General features: G+C 41.3%; 3 protein-coding genes across 6 annotated transcripts; 2 read left to right on the top strand and 1 right to left on the bottom strand.

Annotated features, from left to right (window-relative positions):
- Window positions 1-255: 255 nt before the first annotated feature.
- Window positions 256-4,909, top strand: LOC146300071 (tumor necrosis factor alpha-induced protein 2-like). 2 transcript variants are annotated; one of them, XM_084683293.1, is made up of 11 exons: window positions 260-1,026; window positions 1,160-1,796; window positions 2,028-2,139; window positions 2,471-2,593; window positions 2,698-2,792; window positions 2,923-3,030; window positions 3,253-3,379; window positions 3,488-3,610; window positions 3,906-4,061; window positions 4,300-4,421; window positions 4,552-4,909. In XM_084683293.1, exons 1-11 carry the CDS (start codon window positions 900-902, stop codon window positions 4,697-4,699), a joined length of 1,878 nt encoding a protein of 625 aa, XP_084539419.1. In that variant the 5' UTR covers window positions 260-899; the 3' UTR covers window positions 4,700-4,909. The 2 variants fall into 2 exon arrangements, with proteins under 2 accessions (XP_084539420.1, XP_084539419.1); XM_084683294.1 differs by lacking the exon at window positions 3,906-4,061 and having other exon boundaries at window positions 256-1,026.
- A 1,916-nt stretch (window positions 4,910-6,825) lies between these two features.
- Window positions 6,826-11,397, bottom strand: LOC146300072 (exocyst complex component 3). Of its 3 annotated transcripts, XM_084679992.1 has the most exons (11): window positions 10,188-11,397; window positions 9,529-9,952; window positions 9,061-9,175; window positions 8,740-8,856; window positions 8,547-8,647; window positions 8,355-8,456; window positions 8,129-8,255; window positions 7,924-8,028; window positions 7,673-7,825; window positions 7,435-7,556; window positions 6,826-7,360 (listed from the first exon to the last, which is right to left on the bottom strand). In XM_084679992.1, exons 1-11 carry the CDS (start codon window positions 10,285-10,287, stop codon window positions 7,231-7,233), a joined length of 1,596 nt encoding a protein of 531 aa, XP_084536118.1. In that variant the 5' UTR covers window positions 10,288-11,397; the 3' UTR covers window positions 6,826-7,230. The 3 variants fall into 3 exon arrangements, with proteins under 3 accessions (XP_084536118.1, XP_084536127.1, XP_084536134.1); XM_084680001.1 differs by lacking the exon at window positions 10,188-11,397 and having other exon boundaries at window positions 9,529-10,153; XM_084680008.1 differs by lacking the exons at window positions 9,529-9,952; window positions 10,188-11,397 and having other exon boundaries at window positions 9,061-9,350.
- Window positions 10,922-15,534, top strand: LOC146300073 (eukaryotic translation initiation factor 5-like). The gene is made up of 12 exons (XM_084680021.1): window positions 10,922-10,997; window positions 11,393-11,620; window positions 12,378-12,660; window positions 12,799-12,880; window positions 13,019-13,191; window positions 13,279-13,390; window positions 13,515-13,633; window positions 13,802-13,963; window positions 14,113-14,274; window positions 14,371-14,535; window positions 14,651-14,791; window positions 15,139-15,534. The coding sequence occupies exons 3-12, from the start codon at window positions 12,589-12,591 to the stop codon at window positions 15,235-15,237; spliced, it is 1,287 nt and encodes a 428-aa protein (XP_084536147.1). The 5' UTR covers window positions 10,922-10,997; window positions 11,393-11,620; window positions 12,378-12,588; the 3' UTR covers window positions 15,238-15,534.
- Window positions 15,535-15,627: the final 93 nt, after the last annotated feature.

Raw genomic sequence — 15,627 nt, forward strand, 5'->3', positions numbered from 1 at the left:
TGTTCGTTTCAGATGCTGAGTTGTGTCCCAGTTTAAATAGTGAAGGCCTATGTGGCCAGTGTTTAGCCTAGCAAGATTACAGCTGCACAACGTCTACACTGATCTTAACGGTACATTAAAATTGGGGAGGTGTTGTGCCCACACGGATCCGATTTCGGGGGCTAGTAACGCCCCTGTATCAAACGCCCTTACTGCCAGAGATATAAAAAGATGCGCAGGCTTCAGCTTCAACTGCGGGGAGTACATTTATCCGTTGACCGAACGAACGTAGACAGTCCCAGCCTTGATAATTTGCTGATTATTTGACTTACTCTGATTTGTGGGATATGCAGTATTGGCAAATGGCAATCTATCAATCTGCAAACAGTAATTAAGAACATCATTAGACTACAGAAGGACTACTTTTATATAGGTTGCCGTAGTTTAGATAATTACATTTTAATGGGGAGGTGTTGTGCCCACACGGATCCGATTTCGGGGGCTAGTAACGCCCCTGTATCAAACGCCCTTACTGCCTGAGATATAAAAAGATGCGCAGGCTTCAGCTTCAACTGCGGGGAGTACATTTATCCGTTGACCGAACGAACGTAGACAGTCCCAGCCTTGATAATTTACTGTTTATTTGACATACTCTGATTTGTGGGATATGCAGTATTGGCAAATGGCAATCTATCAATCTGCAAACAATAATTAAGAACATCATTAGACTACTAGGACTACTTTTATATAGGTTGCCGTAGTTTAGATAATTACATTTTAATCAGCCAGTGAGAGATTAAACACAAACGTTGACATCCTTTCAGAACCGCGGAGACTCAAACTATTGCAATTGGTTGAAATTTGATGTGCCAACAACAATAAACGTACGAACAGCCGAAACGACCACTCAGGAACAGACCATGAAGCTGGTTTTTCCTTTTTCATCCGATTCAATGTTAACTTCAGGGACACCGTTTAGAATTCCGAAGAAATTCCGACTGAAGAGCCAGAGCAATATCGTGGATGCACCTGTTGCTCCTATAAAGGGTGAGAATATTTAATGTGAAGCTTGTCTTACCTTATTTTATTGTAATTATGTATATGGATGGTCCTTTTCCTCTCATTATCTATGATTGGGTGTAGCTTTGACACAAGTTACATCAAATGTATCTGTCCCTAGAGGTGCTTACTTTCCAGCAAAACCTTGACAGAGGTTTCCTCTCCACTGCTGGGAAGCAGCTGCTATCAAGAGAGGAGTTCCTGTTCGGACAGCTGAACACGAAGGAGACAGAGGAGGGGAAGCACATTGCCAGGGACTGGGAAGCCCTTTACGCGAAGATCAACGAGGCTTTGCGAAACACTTTCAATCCAGAGAACATTCCAGAAGTTCTAACGTCCGCAGTAGAAGCTATCCAGCAAGAGGAAGAACAGGACAGGAGATGGGAGGAACGCAGACAGAGTGGGGATCCTCCGACATGGAGACCACGCCGCTGCAGTGCCCTTCACCATTCTCTTCTCCAGGGCATGGTGAAGGAGCGTCTGGACGACGAGGACATCACCCCCTTGCAGCAGGGGACGGAGAAGCTGTCCTCTGTGCAGAAGGACATCGTCAGGATGGCCAAGCGTCTGAAGGACGACCTTCTGAGAGTGGTGGAGGTTGTGAAGGACTGCTACCCGCACGAAATGGACATCTGCAACGTGTATGCGTCGATGTATCACCAAGCCTTTGGCACCAGGCTGAAGGACATTGTGGGGTTTGTGCTGTGTGAAAAAGACAGCTCTTATGTCCTGCAATGGGTGAATAGCTACTATCCACAGTGAGTCCTTATTATTTGCACTTCCAAGTGATTGAGTGTAATGGGCTTGTTTGACCACTGATATCAACCCTTTTTGTTATTGAAAGGAACATTTAGAAAAAAGGAAATATTCATTTGTGTCAAACATGATCATTACAATGTGTCATAATATAACTTGGTAAGGACACGACTTTTTAGGTCATGTACACTAGGACTAGGTCACAACAACTAACTCCCTAACTGTTGTGTTAGAATGCTGAAGGAACAGGAATTCATCCAGGACATCAAACTTGAGAAGCTGGGAAAGCTGCTACCAAAGGCAGTGATGAAACCACTGGAAGAACAATATATTACTTTCAAACAGGTAAATGTAAACAAGATGACACTGTATTAATCCCCAGGCTTGGAAATGTGCTTGTCGCAGCACAGAGAGACAGGGGGAAAATGTAGGTCATAAAATACACTGCACAAATAATACATTTAAATAGTCTGAACACATGAACAATATAAAACAACAACAATAAACAATGAAAGACAAATGATTACACTTTTGCCTTGGATAGATCCATACTCTCTTAAAAAGAGGGAGATTTAATCACATTGCGAGACAGCTGTTGACTAATGAAAGATTAGGGGAGCCAGGCATCAAAAGTGTCAGTTGCATGAAAATAAATATAACTGTCTCCCAATTGCAGGAGGAGGTGCAGAGACTGATGGGTGTCATGCTGAGTCAGGAGGAGCAGACCTGGAGGGACGGAGCAGAACCTGAGCTCCGAGAGGGCTGCTACTACAGCCACCTGGCCTTCGACCTCCTGCCGGTACACAGTCACTGCTCTCCTCTCAAGACCTGTGGAGGAATGACCGCTCAGGGAGGATCCGTTCGGTGTTACTTATCACCTGCTTTTTTTTTCTATTCCTGCAGTGTCTTAGCGGGGCTATCAAATCAGCAGAGGCTGTTATTGGTGACAGGAAGAATGGCCTCAGGATTGAGTCCTTGATGAAGAACTTCTTGGACAGGTAGTTTAAAGTTTTTAAGTTGAAAAATGTTACACTAAATCATGAGAAAGCGATTGGCATTCTACTCAACCCAGTACAGTACTGCACATGCGCATTTCATCCAACCCTACTCTTTGAAACATTGTTACAGCTTCAAGAAATTCCAGGATGATGTCCAAGTAAAGTGTAAGATCAGGGGAAGCCCAGCAAACAGCAGAGCTGTTGTAATGGCTAACCTCAACAGTGTGGAACTGGTGAGGTATGTTATCCTTGCTATGTTATAATGTATTATAACAATCATGTATACATTTAGCAGATTACTTTATCCAAAGGTATGTACAGGGACGGGATTTGAACCTATGACCTGCAGCCTAGTGCCTTAACCACAAAGCTACATCCATCACCATCACAGAATAGCGGTAGCTAAAACTACTAAATGATACAGGAATGTATTTAACATTATATCGATGTTCACACACAGGGTCTACATTGAGAAAAGAGCTGATGTCTTTTCAGGAGATGAGAGGGAATTTTGTTTGTCCATAGTTGCTGCCATGAAATCATCGAGCTATGAATTCTTATTGAGTCCTGTACACATAGACCTCAAGGTAGGGCATGCACAGACACAATTATGAGTTTGAATGAAGTCTGCAAGTTCTGATTTGTTTTGACACAATCTTGTACCTTCTTATTCTTGTAACCCACATCACGTGCAGCCTACCTATCGCAATCTGGGAACCAAGGACTGGCTGAAAAAGGAGTGTGTGTTTGAGATGTTGTTGGAGGGAATTGGGAAACACATCAAGGATCTCAGAGGCCTGAATTCCGTCTGCCATCAGGTACCCAGAGTGAATAACTGACTGGTTGGTTGGTAGGAAGACACAGAGATGAAGAGGTTGATGCATTGTTTTGTTGAATGGCAGCGACACAGAGATGTAGTGATTGACTGAATGGTTGGTTGGCATTAACACAGAGATGTAGTGGTTGACTGATTTATTGGTTGGCAGCAACAGTGAGATTTAGAGGTTGACTGATTGGTTGTTTGGCAGCAACAGAGATATTCAGAGGTTGACTGATTGGTTGTTTGGCAGCAACAGAGAGATTCAGAGGTTGACTGATTGTTGGGCCATGCAGGAGCTGATGAGCCGGCTACACCTGGAAGTGAGCGTGGAGTATGTGAGGAGGTTGCTGAAGGGGAAGATCACACTGAAGACTAAGGATAAGCAAGAGAGGGCAGCTGAGGTTGTGTGCGGCAACTGCCAGACACTGCACAACGTTTTTCTAAGCGAGGTGAGGACAACCAAACCTTGAACCCAATACAACCTTACGCAATTTCCCATGCAGTTAGGGAGCAAAGTCGACAGCGAAATCGCGTCCAATCTTGCCCAAAGCCACAAGCAAACCCAAATACAATTTGTCAGTGTGAAATTATAATCAATGTAGTAATTCTTAATAATGACTGCTTTACCCATTTTGTTTCAGTTGTATTGTAATGTGCACATAGTAAGAAGCTTTTCTGTGTTCACAGGGTTCAAGCCACAGCTGGCTGAGTGAGCCAATGGCCCACATTGCTGAGGTGCTCAAACTACAAGATGTGAATTCTTTACAACTAGAAATTGCCTCTCTGGCTTTAACCTACCCTGATCTCAGGTAAAAATCTGTCCTGCCGATCCCATTGAATAATAGCACAATATAAAATGTGTGTAAGATGATTTATCTTAAATGCTTATTGATACATTGAATAGTTGAAAGAAATGACTGTCTTCTCTCTGGCCAACAGTGAGAAACATGTTGCTGCCCTGCTGAACCTCAAATCTAATCTGAGCAAGGATGACAGGAACAGGGTGAAAAGTGCCTTTTTGGACGGACGGTCAGAGTCCAGCTACAGTGGGGAAGATCATTTTTTTTCCCAAATTGTGGTCAAATGAGATACAGACTGTTCTTTGAATCTGACAGAGCTGAATCTGACAGAACTTCACTCATGTAAAGTGAGTTTTTTTTTTTCAAACAAAGTACTGATACCAGAACAATAAATAGTGAAGTAAAGTACTGATACCAGAGTATCGGTATTTGAACTTGGTTACTTCCCATCTCTGTAATCTGATCAGAGAAATAAAGTATTCACTTCTGTTCCATGATCTTCTACTTGTGTATGTGCAATATTTATCATGTAAAGTGTGTTTACTATTAAAGCCGTATTGTGGTCTATATAGGAACATTTTCAAAACATTAATGATTATGTCTTAAATAATAAAACAAATAGGTGCTGTTTTTATTTGAATTACAAGTTTACATTTGTAAAATGATCAAATTTACTTCTGTGAATTTACCTGTGAGCTTAAATTTGCGAATAAATCCTCAACTTTTTTTAGCCCGTTCCATGTTTTGTGAATATTGCGAGCCTAGACAGGTTAAACTCACAGAATCATAATACACAGTGTTTTTATATTTTTGTCATTTAAGATGAAAGGAGGGGAAGGAAGGATGTGACCAATAAGGAAGAGTGTATTGATATGCCCACAGCAGGATGGGTGTTGAGTTTCAGCAATGTTAGTGTTTAGTCTTCCTTGGAAAAACAGTTGGGAGATCTAAGATAGAGGTCCTATATTCTGATCTCTGAAATATCGTGTAGAGCCTTGCCCTACTGCTGTAGAATTTCACCGCCCTGATAGCGCTATACTATTTGGTGCATGTGACAAACCACTTTTACTTGGATAAAAGTGTTTGCTAAATGTATTAAATGTAAAATGTACAGAAGGATTTTAATAGAGATGAGTCCTTAATTAATCTTAGCTTTCGATTCCTGGCTTCTGCCAGATAAAATGACATAACCCTCTTGTGGTCCTCATTGTCCTACAGCAACTGCTTAGAGTCTGCTCAGACTAAGGACTACAGTATGACATCAAATTCAATGTAAAAAAGAGTGTTGTAATGATTGCCAGAACTAAAGAGGACAAGAAGCTATGCCTCCCCTCCTTTTACTTGTCAGGACAAGAGCTGAAAGTAGTTGCTAATGCAAAATACCTGGGCCACATCATCAGGGATTATTTTTGTGATGATGATGACATACAGTGCCAGTGCTGTAAATTATATGGACAAGCAAATATGCTGGCACGCAAATTTCATATGTGCAATGACAAAGTTAAAACATCTCTTTTTAGAGCATACTGTACTCCCCTGTATACAGCTGACCTATGGTGCAGCTACAGTAAAGCAAAGATACATAAAATAAAAGTGGCATACAATGATGCACTTAGAATCTTGTTGAAGTGTCCAAGATGGAACAGTGCTAGCCATTTGTTGGTGACGAATAATGTTCCCACCTTCCATGCTGTGCTGAGGAATTTTATGTACAGATTTATGTGCCAATTAACAGAGTCAAAGAATACAATTCTAACTGCCTTAACCAACCCTGCACATAGTGATACCAGATATACCTCCCAACTCTGGAAAAAAAAATAATCTTTACCTGTTTTAATTTGTTGTGCACATATATGAGCTATGTGTATATTTGTGTGTATGTTTTGTATGTTCCCTTTATGTAATATGTGATAGCCAGTATGTCTCTATGTATTTATGTTTCCTTGAAACATAAGATCTGTTTTGTCTCCATCTAGGGACCATTATAGGACATTTCAGCCTGATGTCACAACACAACTGAATTGATGTTAGTGTACAAGTCAGACTGTGCACTGATCTCCTTGTCTGATATTCTTCCTCCCCACATTTTGGAAACAAATTATATTGAGCCATAGGGCTTGATACCTATTAGACTAACCCTTATCCTTGACATGCCTGTGTACATTTGACATTGCAACCCCAAACACCCCAATATTTCGGCATGACGTTAATCTTTTCAATCTAATCTTTTAAATGAACTACTATGAACTACTATGCTATGCTACCATACCAACTGCTGTTGACAGGATGACAGTTATCCACCCGGAAATGTCTTGGCAACCTTTGTTTACAAACATTCTGAATAGGTCTATTGTTTGTGTCAAGCAGTTGCAATAAGGCCAGGCTGCAAAAATGCAGAAAAAACAAATGACTCCTTTACAGGAAAGATTTTGATCTCTTCTTTTCTATCTATAAATCTACATCCAACATAATTTAACAACAAAAAGCATGTAAAAAAAACAAACATTTCAAAACATCCATCCATACGTGTACCTTACTTCTCAACTCAATGAAATACACAACAACTACATCAGTAACGGAATGAAATAGACAAATTCTAACATGCTAACATACTGTAAGTAACCTTACAAAAACGTCAAATCATACCAAAAGAGGAATTCTGTAGAATAGTGTTTATCCTTGTAAACACAAACACAATATGTGTGTCACCAATGTGTGTGTATCACCAATATGTGTGTCACCAATGTGTGTGTATCACCAATATGTGTGTCACCAATGTGTGTGTGTTTTGTGTGGTGTGCTTCAGCCTCAATCATCTTCATAGACAGCAGAAGTATGGTACAGGTTTGGTATGAGTCTCCGTGACGTCCTGGCAAACCGCTATCACTTCTCGAAGCTGTCTGCCACTGATCCCACACCACCGCAGCAAGTCTTTAATAAGATCCACACTGAAACAGAGATAGGCCGTCATCAATTGAGGAACTGCATGTCTGTTTGGTACAGAGTGCGTACTGTATTTTACCTCGCTATGGGGCATTCCTTGAGTGTGTTTGCGGTTATCAGTTTAACGGTATCGATTGAACTGTAATCGAGTATCTCTCCCACGTTCCACAGAATGAGGTTCTTGCGTTCCATCTTTGGGTTCTTGCAACAACAATAAAAGATTCTCAGGTCAGAACCATGGAAGAAAACTTTTGATTCTACTGTCTGCTTTTCATCGCACAAAAATCAACAAGCAGGTTATTACGAGATTATTTTACCAGGCCTTGGAACATGTCATCAAGAAGTTGAGCATCCTGAGTGACTCTTTTACCAACATCAGTCCATGCCTTCCTCACATGAGCAAGGTTATTCTGCACCAGATATTTCAGGTACAAAGTTATGATGCTCTCATAGGCTTTGTTCACTACTGTCTGAAAAAGAAGGTAGACCTGTTAAAGTAAATATGGTCCATGTTTCCTTGTAAAATGTATAAGAAATCTACTGAAGCTTCTCCCAGATGTGAACATACCTCTTGAGTCTTCCAGTTGTTTGGAATGGGGTCGAGCAGTTCTTTAATATCAGTAGTAATTTTCTCCATGTGTCCACCTTTTTTGAAATATCTTTTGAAGGAGATCTGGAGGAGCAGAAATCTTACTTTACACACAACCTTCGAGATAGAGATTATTTAAACTCAAACTACCTTTGTTTGACTGTTGAACATACAGTATACGCACCTCTGTCCGGTGTATTAGTGTTCTGAGAATCACTTTCAAAGCAGAAGCCTCCAAATTCTCAAGTGCTGAAATTATTTCAGTATAGAGACGTTTGTTGATATTCTTGCCAGTTGTTTGAACGTATTGTCTGCCATGGAACAAAACCATCATTAATGCAACCATGTTTTACCTGATAAAGGAATAATTTGGTCATGCAGGTGGTTCAATTGAGATGTATCATTCTCACCTGAGTGCTACACAGTGGTTGAAAGTCTTGAAGGAATGCATTAAGATGGTTTTGTCTGTTTGGGTCTGTTTTTGGTGATGTTTCTTTTCAGCAGATATGTACCTATAAAACAACAGTGTTCAGTAAACCCTAAACAAATGCTGTCTTATCGCACATTTTGGGAAAAAAGAAACAAGGAAATGTAACACCTACATTTTAATAAAGTTGTGCAGCTCGTGGAAACAGACTACCTCGACCTCGGTTTTAAAAGTTGACGAGATCTTCAAAGCTGTTTTCCTCACAGCATCAATACACTGAGTGAGAAATAATGCAAGCATACAGTTAGTACACATTTCACAAATGAACTTTATTTTTGCATTGTGACTCAATTGCTATGTTAGAGTACCTGGACCACGTCCACATACAGTGCGACAAATGCCTCCTCGTTTCCTGAATAACTCTCGATATTTCTCAAACACTCCTCATTCTGAAGGATCCTAGTAAGTGAAGTCGAAATCTCCCCCTACAATTTGCAAGGGAGAGAGACACCTAGAGGCTTACTGAAGCTATTGGAGATATTACCAATTCATCATGATACTGTATGTCATTCATTTACATTTTGTCATTTAGCAGACGCTCTTATCCAGACCGACTTACAGAAAGTACAGGGACTTCCCCCCCGAGACAAGTAGGGTGAAGTGCCTTGCCCAAAGACACAATGTCATACCTGAATAATGGGCAAGACCTTTTCCTTGGCATGTGTTAGATAATTGCTCAGGAGCATAAGGTCCCGTTTTTGTTCATCTTCATCCTTGAGGTTAGGATGCCCTTTTAACTCTTCACTGGACAAATATAGGAAGAACACCATGCTGTGTCACAATTTCTCTCAATTCATTTGTCAATAACTACTTACATTTACATTTATGCAGACGCTTTTATCCAAAGTGACTTCCAAGAGAGAGCTTTACAAAAGAGCATAGGTCACTGATCATAACAACGAGGTAGTCCCAAACATTGCAAGCAGCTAAAAATTGTGAAAAAACTAAACAAGTGCCAAAAGGAAGAACCTTAAGAGCATGCAGTTATACACGTTACAAATGAAAACAACATGAACCACAAAAAGTGCAGGACTGTACCTGAAGACTGTACCTACTTCAATAACATTGAAAATATAGAGAAACTGGCAAACACTTACCTAATGTATGAATGTACCACCCAGTCAAACAGGGTGAAAGCCTGTTCTGTAGTCCTAATGTGAAGGAGGATCTGATATAAATGTTTAAAAATATGCTGATGATAGCACTCTATACGACTCTCCAGAAACCAAGCTTCTTTCGGCAGCGTAACCAGTTTCAAAAGATCGCAAATTATGGCATCCTGGACCTCCTTCAGGTGGACAGAGAGCTGCAAATCCCCATCTGTTGATACCTTGGAAAAATGCTTGACCGCAAAAGCTTCAATTATGCTATCCACAGTCATTTCAGATTGTCCTGGAATGACTTCAGGACAATGTCCCAGCACTTTCTCTGGACTTCCATAGGTGCTCAGTGCCTGCTGGGCATTCAACATGTTCTGTGTATGGGGATTCATAAACACCACATCCCCTGTCTCACCATGTCCTATCGATGAAATCAACAACATGTGCATTAATACAGAAACAGACAGTATTTACATCGATCTGTGTTAAATTGCCATAGAACATGTTTGGATTGCAACTGCAAATGTTAATATATCTCGGGTACAACTTCTTGTTAAATAATAAATGGTTTATCTGAAAAACAAATTTTCCTGAAATCTCCAGGAATGGCTCTTTAGATAAGTTCCCATTTATAATAAAATACAAATAAATGTTACCGTCTGCAGATAAGGCATGTTCACTCCTTAGTATTGGACTGATGTCTTCCTTTTTCAGTGTCTTCCTTTTCTTGAACTTCTTAATAATTTTATTAAACATGTTCAACCAGGAACAATCACCTCCACAACCAGTTGCACTGAAGAGATGTTTGTGTAAAGTCGGCCGATCATTCCTCTAATATACAATATGAGACCCGCCCAATTGCATCATGCCAGTCCCTTAGACTTCACCGGGATTTCCTGTTGGTTCGATAGGTAAGACTTTCTCTGTGAGGGTAGGGAATACAATACTCCAACCAGACCAGTTTTTTCCCCAACAAAACGAATTCCCCCATTCATTCCACCCATGTGAAAGAAGTGAAATGGGAATCCACCTGCAATTCACTTTCCTCATCTCTGTACAAATAGTGTTCAAATGAGCTTTGATTTCAGTGTGACTAATATTGTCATTATTATAAGTGCTCTATGCCAAATAGTATTCACAATTATTAATTTGGAATGTGGTCTAATGTGACTAAAAAAATAGATCACATCAAACCCTCCACATTACATTCAGACCTTTATTTGAGTTTACATTTATCAGAACTTGATTGTGTTTTATAATATTGTAAATATAAATTATCAAATGCAAAAATACAGTTATCAGTGGTGTGGTCTAATAAGTAAACCTGCTGTCAATTTACCAACCAACCGCCCCCCCTTCCTCCTCCTCCCCCTTATTTTATTAACCTGAAGTGTGACGTAGCTGGCCTCACTGTAGCCAGGCCAACAAGTAGCTAGCCACATACTGCACTACAGAACGTTCGAGAGGTGAGGAGGATGAACATGATTTTGGCTAGTGAACTTGCTAGCAAACACATTTTTCTCCCTAGAAATAGTTGTATTAACGCATTATTTATTGTATGCTGTAAAATTAATAATAATGTATCTGTGCTCGAAGATAAAGGGATAAAGTCGATCTTTGGTTTAACATGTGCCCCGCTACGCTAGTACTAACCATGGTAGTTAGCCTTGGTTTCTCGCTTTTGCTAACTTGAGCTAGCTCGCCTAGTTTGCCAGCTAGCAAGCACTAGCTAACGGCCTAGCACTAGCTAATAGACCAGCGAATCTATATTTGTTTTGTCGACATTGGTTACAGAGCAGGATAGTAACATTGCCTGGTATAGTTCACTTACAAATAATTGTTTGTTTTGTATTGTTCTTAGGTACCACAACTCTCAGGGCATCCCGAATACTGTGTTCAACGTGACAATTGTCGGCTTGTCACTTCCAGTCAGGCTCAGCTCTCGGTACCCGGCCTAGCCTCGCAGAGCTTGCCGCCCTATATCTCATTGAAACACAACTCAGCCAGCTACGAAACATCAGTGATCGACAAATCTTCACTGCGTCTCTTGGACGACCAGCGTTGTTTATGTCTTTGTTTTACGAAAACGGTGAGTAGCGTGGATAACTATGGATTGAATTATGCATCCATTTGCGTATACTCAACATTGTATGAAGGCGACGTGTACTTAGTTATGGACATTATGACATTCTAGCTACACAGCTAGCTAGACTATGTATAATAAGTGGATCAAAATGGCGTCTCCCATTCCCATCTCTCGTGCACACCTCGATAAATCATGACGCACTATGCACCAAGTGGCTAGATAGCTTGCCAACAATATATTTCAACATCTTGTCTAAGTTTAGCACATTCGGATACGCCGGGGGTCGAATGTGGGCCGTTTCATGTAATGTATTAGCCAACCTTAGGTAAATGTCGTTAGCATAAGTAGCGACCATGCATTTGGCATTTAATTTTGAGTTGGCTAACCATAGCTAGCTGCTTAGAAATCAATAGGTATGATAGCTTGTATTAGCTAGCAATGGAGGCCCTAATTCTCGATCGTTTACTGCGAAACACGTTTTTCAATTGAAGGAATGTCATGCGAATTCCATAATGTTTTCCGGGACTCGCACATTGTGTAGCCTGATTCTATAGCTAACAAGCTAACTTATCCACTCAACTAGCGAAGACATTGACATTACATGTATTTAAGGAATGTGGACGGAGATTAATGTGCACACCAATAGGGGTCATCACGACCGAAATAGGGGTACACGAGACGTCAGCCCTAGAGGGAAAATGTAAATGTTAAAGAAGTCGTAATGGCATACTCTAATGCCAATGCTTTCCTTCTTTTATAGAGCTGTTGCGCAGCTGTTGGAACCTGTGTGGGGGAAACCTAGCCTTCAAGCAAGGAGCTTGTGGCCACAGTGGCAAAAACTTTTTCATGTCAGAGAACGAGCACGCTTGCAGTCGTTTATGTCATCCCCTCTTTTCCAGACAGAAGATCCCGAAAAATCCCCTTACAAGATCTTTTTATCTTACTGATACTAGAGCTAATAGTCAGCCAAAATGTCTGTCAACGTCAACCGCAGCGTGTCAGACCAGTTTTATCGCTACAAGATGCCCCGTCTGATTGCCAAGGTAATGTTAGGTAAAAATGTGTGTAGGGGTGATTCAAATACGTTCAAACATTGTTGTACGTGTGTAGACATGATACAATTATTAAAAAGACTTGGTAATTGTTCTGTATTTGTATATATGTTTTATATATATTGGCAGGTTGAAGGCAAAGGGAATGGAATCAAGACGGTCATTGTCAACATGACTGACGTTGCAAAGGCACTGAATAGGCCTCCAACATGTAAGCAGTCCTGCCATCCGATCACATTTTGTGCTTTTTATCAGCCAGTACATTCCCTCACCAGCTGATGCTTGTCCTGGGTGAGAATAACCAGATAAGCAAATGTTATATTTGTTATATATCTTAATCTCTCTGCAGATCCAACCAAGTTTTTTGGTTGTGAACTTGGTGCTCAGACCCAGTTTGATGCTAAGAATGACCGTTTCATCGTCAATGGATCCCACGAGGCAAACAAGTTACAAGACATGCTTGACGGTTTCATCAGGAAATTTGTTCTGTGTCCCGAATGTGATAACCCCGAGACTGACCTGGTAAATACTCTGGAATTTACAGCCGTGTTGACATGGTAATAACTTGAGAAATATAAACTAAAATGTTATTTTACTGAAACTCGACAGCATGTCAATGCCAGGAAACAGACCATTGGTAACTCCTGTAAGGCCTGTGGATACCGTGGCATGTTAGACACAAGACACAAGCTCTGCACATTCATCCTCAAAAATCCACCTGGTAAGACTGGGAGTCCTGAGACGTCAACTTTGTCTTGACCACAGTGCAATAATTAATGTTATCAACAACAACAACACATCTTTTCATATGGCATGACGGGTACCCTGTGTCTTTTTCTAAACAGAGTTAACCGAGGGTGGCGCAGTCAAGAAGGAGAAGAAGACTCGCAAAAAGGACAAGGAGAACGGCTCTGGCAGCGGAGAGGCTGGGAACCATAATGACATAGATGCCCCTAACCCTGTGGTATGTACCTGGTCTGCAGGGCAGCTCTGGCACAGTCTGGCTTTGAAGGTATACGTTTGATGAGAAACAAACTGCCACCAGCCTCCCTTTTTTATTGTAATTTTTTTTACATGCCAAGATTCTCGGTTTGCTAACACTTGTCCAAACCCATTGTGTCTCGGGTGTCAGGATGGTGATGATGACGACGAGGACTGGGCAGAGGAGACTACAGAGGAAGCTCAGAGACGGAGGATGGAGGAGATCAGTGACCATGCCAAGAACCTGACCCTCAGCGAGGACCTGGAGAAACCCCTGGAGGAGAGGGTCAACTTGTTCTATAACTTTGTGAAAGTGAGTTGCTCTTTTTTGAAGTGTCATTGAAACTGGCAATGGATGCCAAAGTTGAATGTTCAGATCTGCAATGGCCTCGCTAGCTTCTTGCGTTCTGCCTTACTAAAATCCTTTCTAACAAAGGCTACTTTTTTTTTTTCATATTCAAGCAAAAGAAGGAAGACTGTGCTCTTGATGCAGCGGATAAGGAGATCCTGGCAGAAGCAGAGCGTCTTGATGTGACGGCCATGGGCCCCCTGATCCTTAGTGAGCTCCTCTTCGACGAAAACATCAGAGACCAGATCAAGAAATACAAGCGCCATTTCTTGAGAGTAAGTTTTGATCAAACCACTTTCGCATCTGGTCCGAGCGTTGTCATTGAATGTGCCTCGAGGAACTTTGCTAGCTTTTTTTTCCTTGCGTTTCAGTTTTGCCACAACAACAAAAAGGCCCAGAAGTACCTGCTGGGAGGGTTTGAGTGTCTGGTGAAGCTACACCAGACGCAGCTGTTACCACGCGTTCCCATCGTGCTCAAAGCCCTTTACGATGCTGACCTGTTAGAGGAGGACGTCATCATGGCCTGGGCTGAGAAGGTAGCCAGGACTGCATCATATACATATCAATTATTAAACAGTACACTGATGTAAAAAAAAAAATGGTGTACTCTTAAAATAATGTTTCCCTAATCTTATCTTTGTTCCGTGTCAGGTGTCAAAGAAGTATGTCTCTAAGGAACTTGCCAAAGAGATCCATGCCAAGGCAGCGCCTTTTGTCAAGTGGTTGAAGGAAGCGGAGGAAGAGAGTGAGGGCAGTGAGGAGGAAGAGGAAGAGGAGGATGAGAGTGTAGAGGTAATGGGCAGACACTTCCCTCAGACCGATCTTGAATGGCTCTTTAGTTGGATGGTTACTTTGAACTGCAGTGTTTCATATGCGCTGTACTGAGAATTCAGTTGGATTGCGTGTTTATAACATTTACATTTAGTCATTTAGCAGAAGCTCTTATCCAGAGCGACTTGCAGTAGGTACAGGGACATTCCCCTTGAGGCAAGTAGGTTGAAGTGCCTTGCCCAAGGACACAAGTCATTTGGCACGATGGGGAATCAATCCGGCAACCTTCCGATTATAAGCCCGACTCCCTCACCGCTCAGCCATCTGACTCCCATATAACACTCATGCTGTCTGTCTCCCCCTCCTAGGTTGTGTACTCGTCATCTGCCCGCGAACTTAAGGTGGAAACTGTGAAACCAGACAAGCCTAACAAGGAGGAGGAAGACATTGATATCGATGCCATCTGAAAATACTCCCACTTATGGATGTCTCCTTTTTTTTGTATGGCTTTGGCAATCGATCATGTCCGTCTGGCTTCCCTTCCTTTCCTACTTCCCACGGTATTTACTGCTTTGTGGCATGATTAACATGATGCTTTCCTTGCTGCACATTAACTCTGTAATTCTGAAATCGTATATGCTATATTCATTGAGGGTGTTTGGGGGATTTTAATCAAGGTTTTTGGAGGATAGTCGAGTGCACTAGGATTTTGATTTGTCATTGTTGTAATATTCCTGTCAATAAAGAATGTTTTGCTATCCACAGTATTGTTTTACTGGTTTACATTAATATAGTTTTTAGCCGTTCTTGACAAAGTTGGCTTAACTTCTCGTGATAAACTGCCCATGCACAGCAAC

This window comes from Hypomesus nipponensis, chromosome 3 (assembly GCF_054491055.1).
Source record: "Hypomesus nipponensis isolate SF chromosome 3, ASM5449105v1, whole genome shotgun sequence".
Classification (NCBI taxonomy): Eukaryota; Metazoa; Chordata; class Actinopteri; order Osmeriformes; family Osmeridae; genus Hypomesus; species Hypomesus nipponensis.

What these genes read in the sequence shown, in the direction of transcription:
- LOC146300071 (XM_084683293.1), top strand. Translation starts at nt 900, where the DNA reads ATGAAGCTGGTTTTTCCTTTTTCATCCGATTCAATGTTAACTTCAGGG. An exon ending in AACAGTGTGGAACTGGTGAG is followed by an intron (nt 3,031 to 3,252) that starts GTATGTTATCCT and finishes GTTCACACACAG; the next exon opens with GGTCTACATTGAGAAAAGAG. An exon ending in TGAATTCCGTCTGCCATCAG is followed by an intron (nt 3,611 to 3,905) that starts GTACCCAGAGTG and finishes TGGGCCATGCAG; the next exon opens with GAGCTGATGAGCCGGCTACA.
- LOC146300072 (XM_084679992.1), bottom strand. Translation starts at nt 10,287, where the DNA reads ATGTTTAATAAAATTATTAAGAAGTTCAAGAAAAGGAAGACACTGAAA. An exon ending in GTGGTACATTCATACATTAG is followed by an intron (nt 9,176 to 9,528) that starts GTAAGTGTTTGC and finishes ATATTTGTCCAG; the next exon opens with TGAAGAGTTAAAAGGGCATC. An exon ending in CTGCACAACTTTATTAAAAT is followed by an intron (nt 8,457 to 8,546) that starts GTAGGTGTTACA and finishes GTTGTTTTATAG; the next exon opens with GTACATATCTGCTGAAAAGA.
- LOC146300073 (XM_084680021.1), top strand. Translation starts at nt 12,589, where the DNA reads ATGTCTGTCAACGTCAACCGCAGCGTGTCAGACCAGTTTTATCGCTAC. An exon ending in TGTTCTATAACTTTGTGAAA is followed by an intron (nt 13,964 to 14,112) that starts GTGAGTTGCTCT and finishes TTCATATTCAAG; the next exon opens with CAAAAGAAGGAAGACTGTGC. An exon ending in AGGAGGATGAGAGTGTAGAG is followed by an intron (nt 14,792 to 15,138) that starts GTAATGGGCAGA and finishes TCCCCCTCCTAG; the next exon opens with GTTGTGTACTCGTCATCTGC.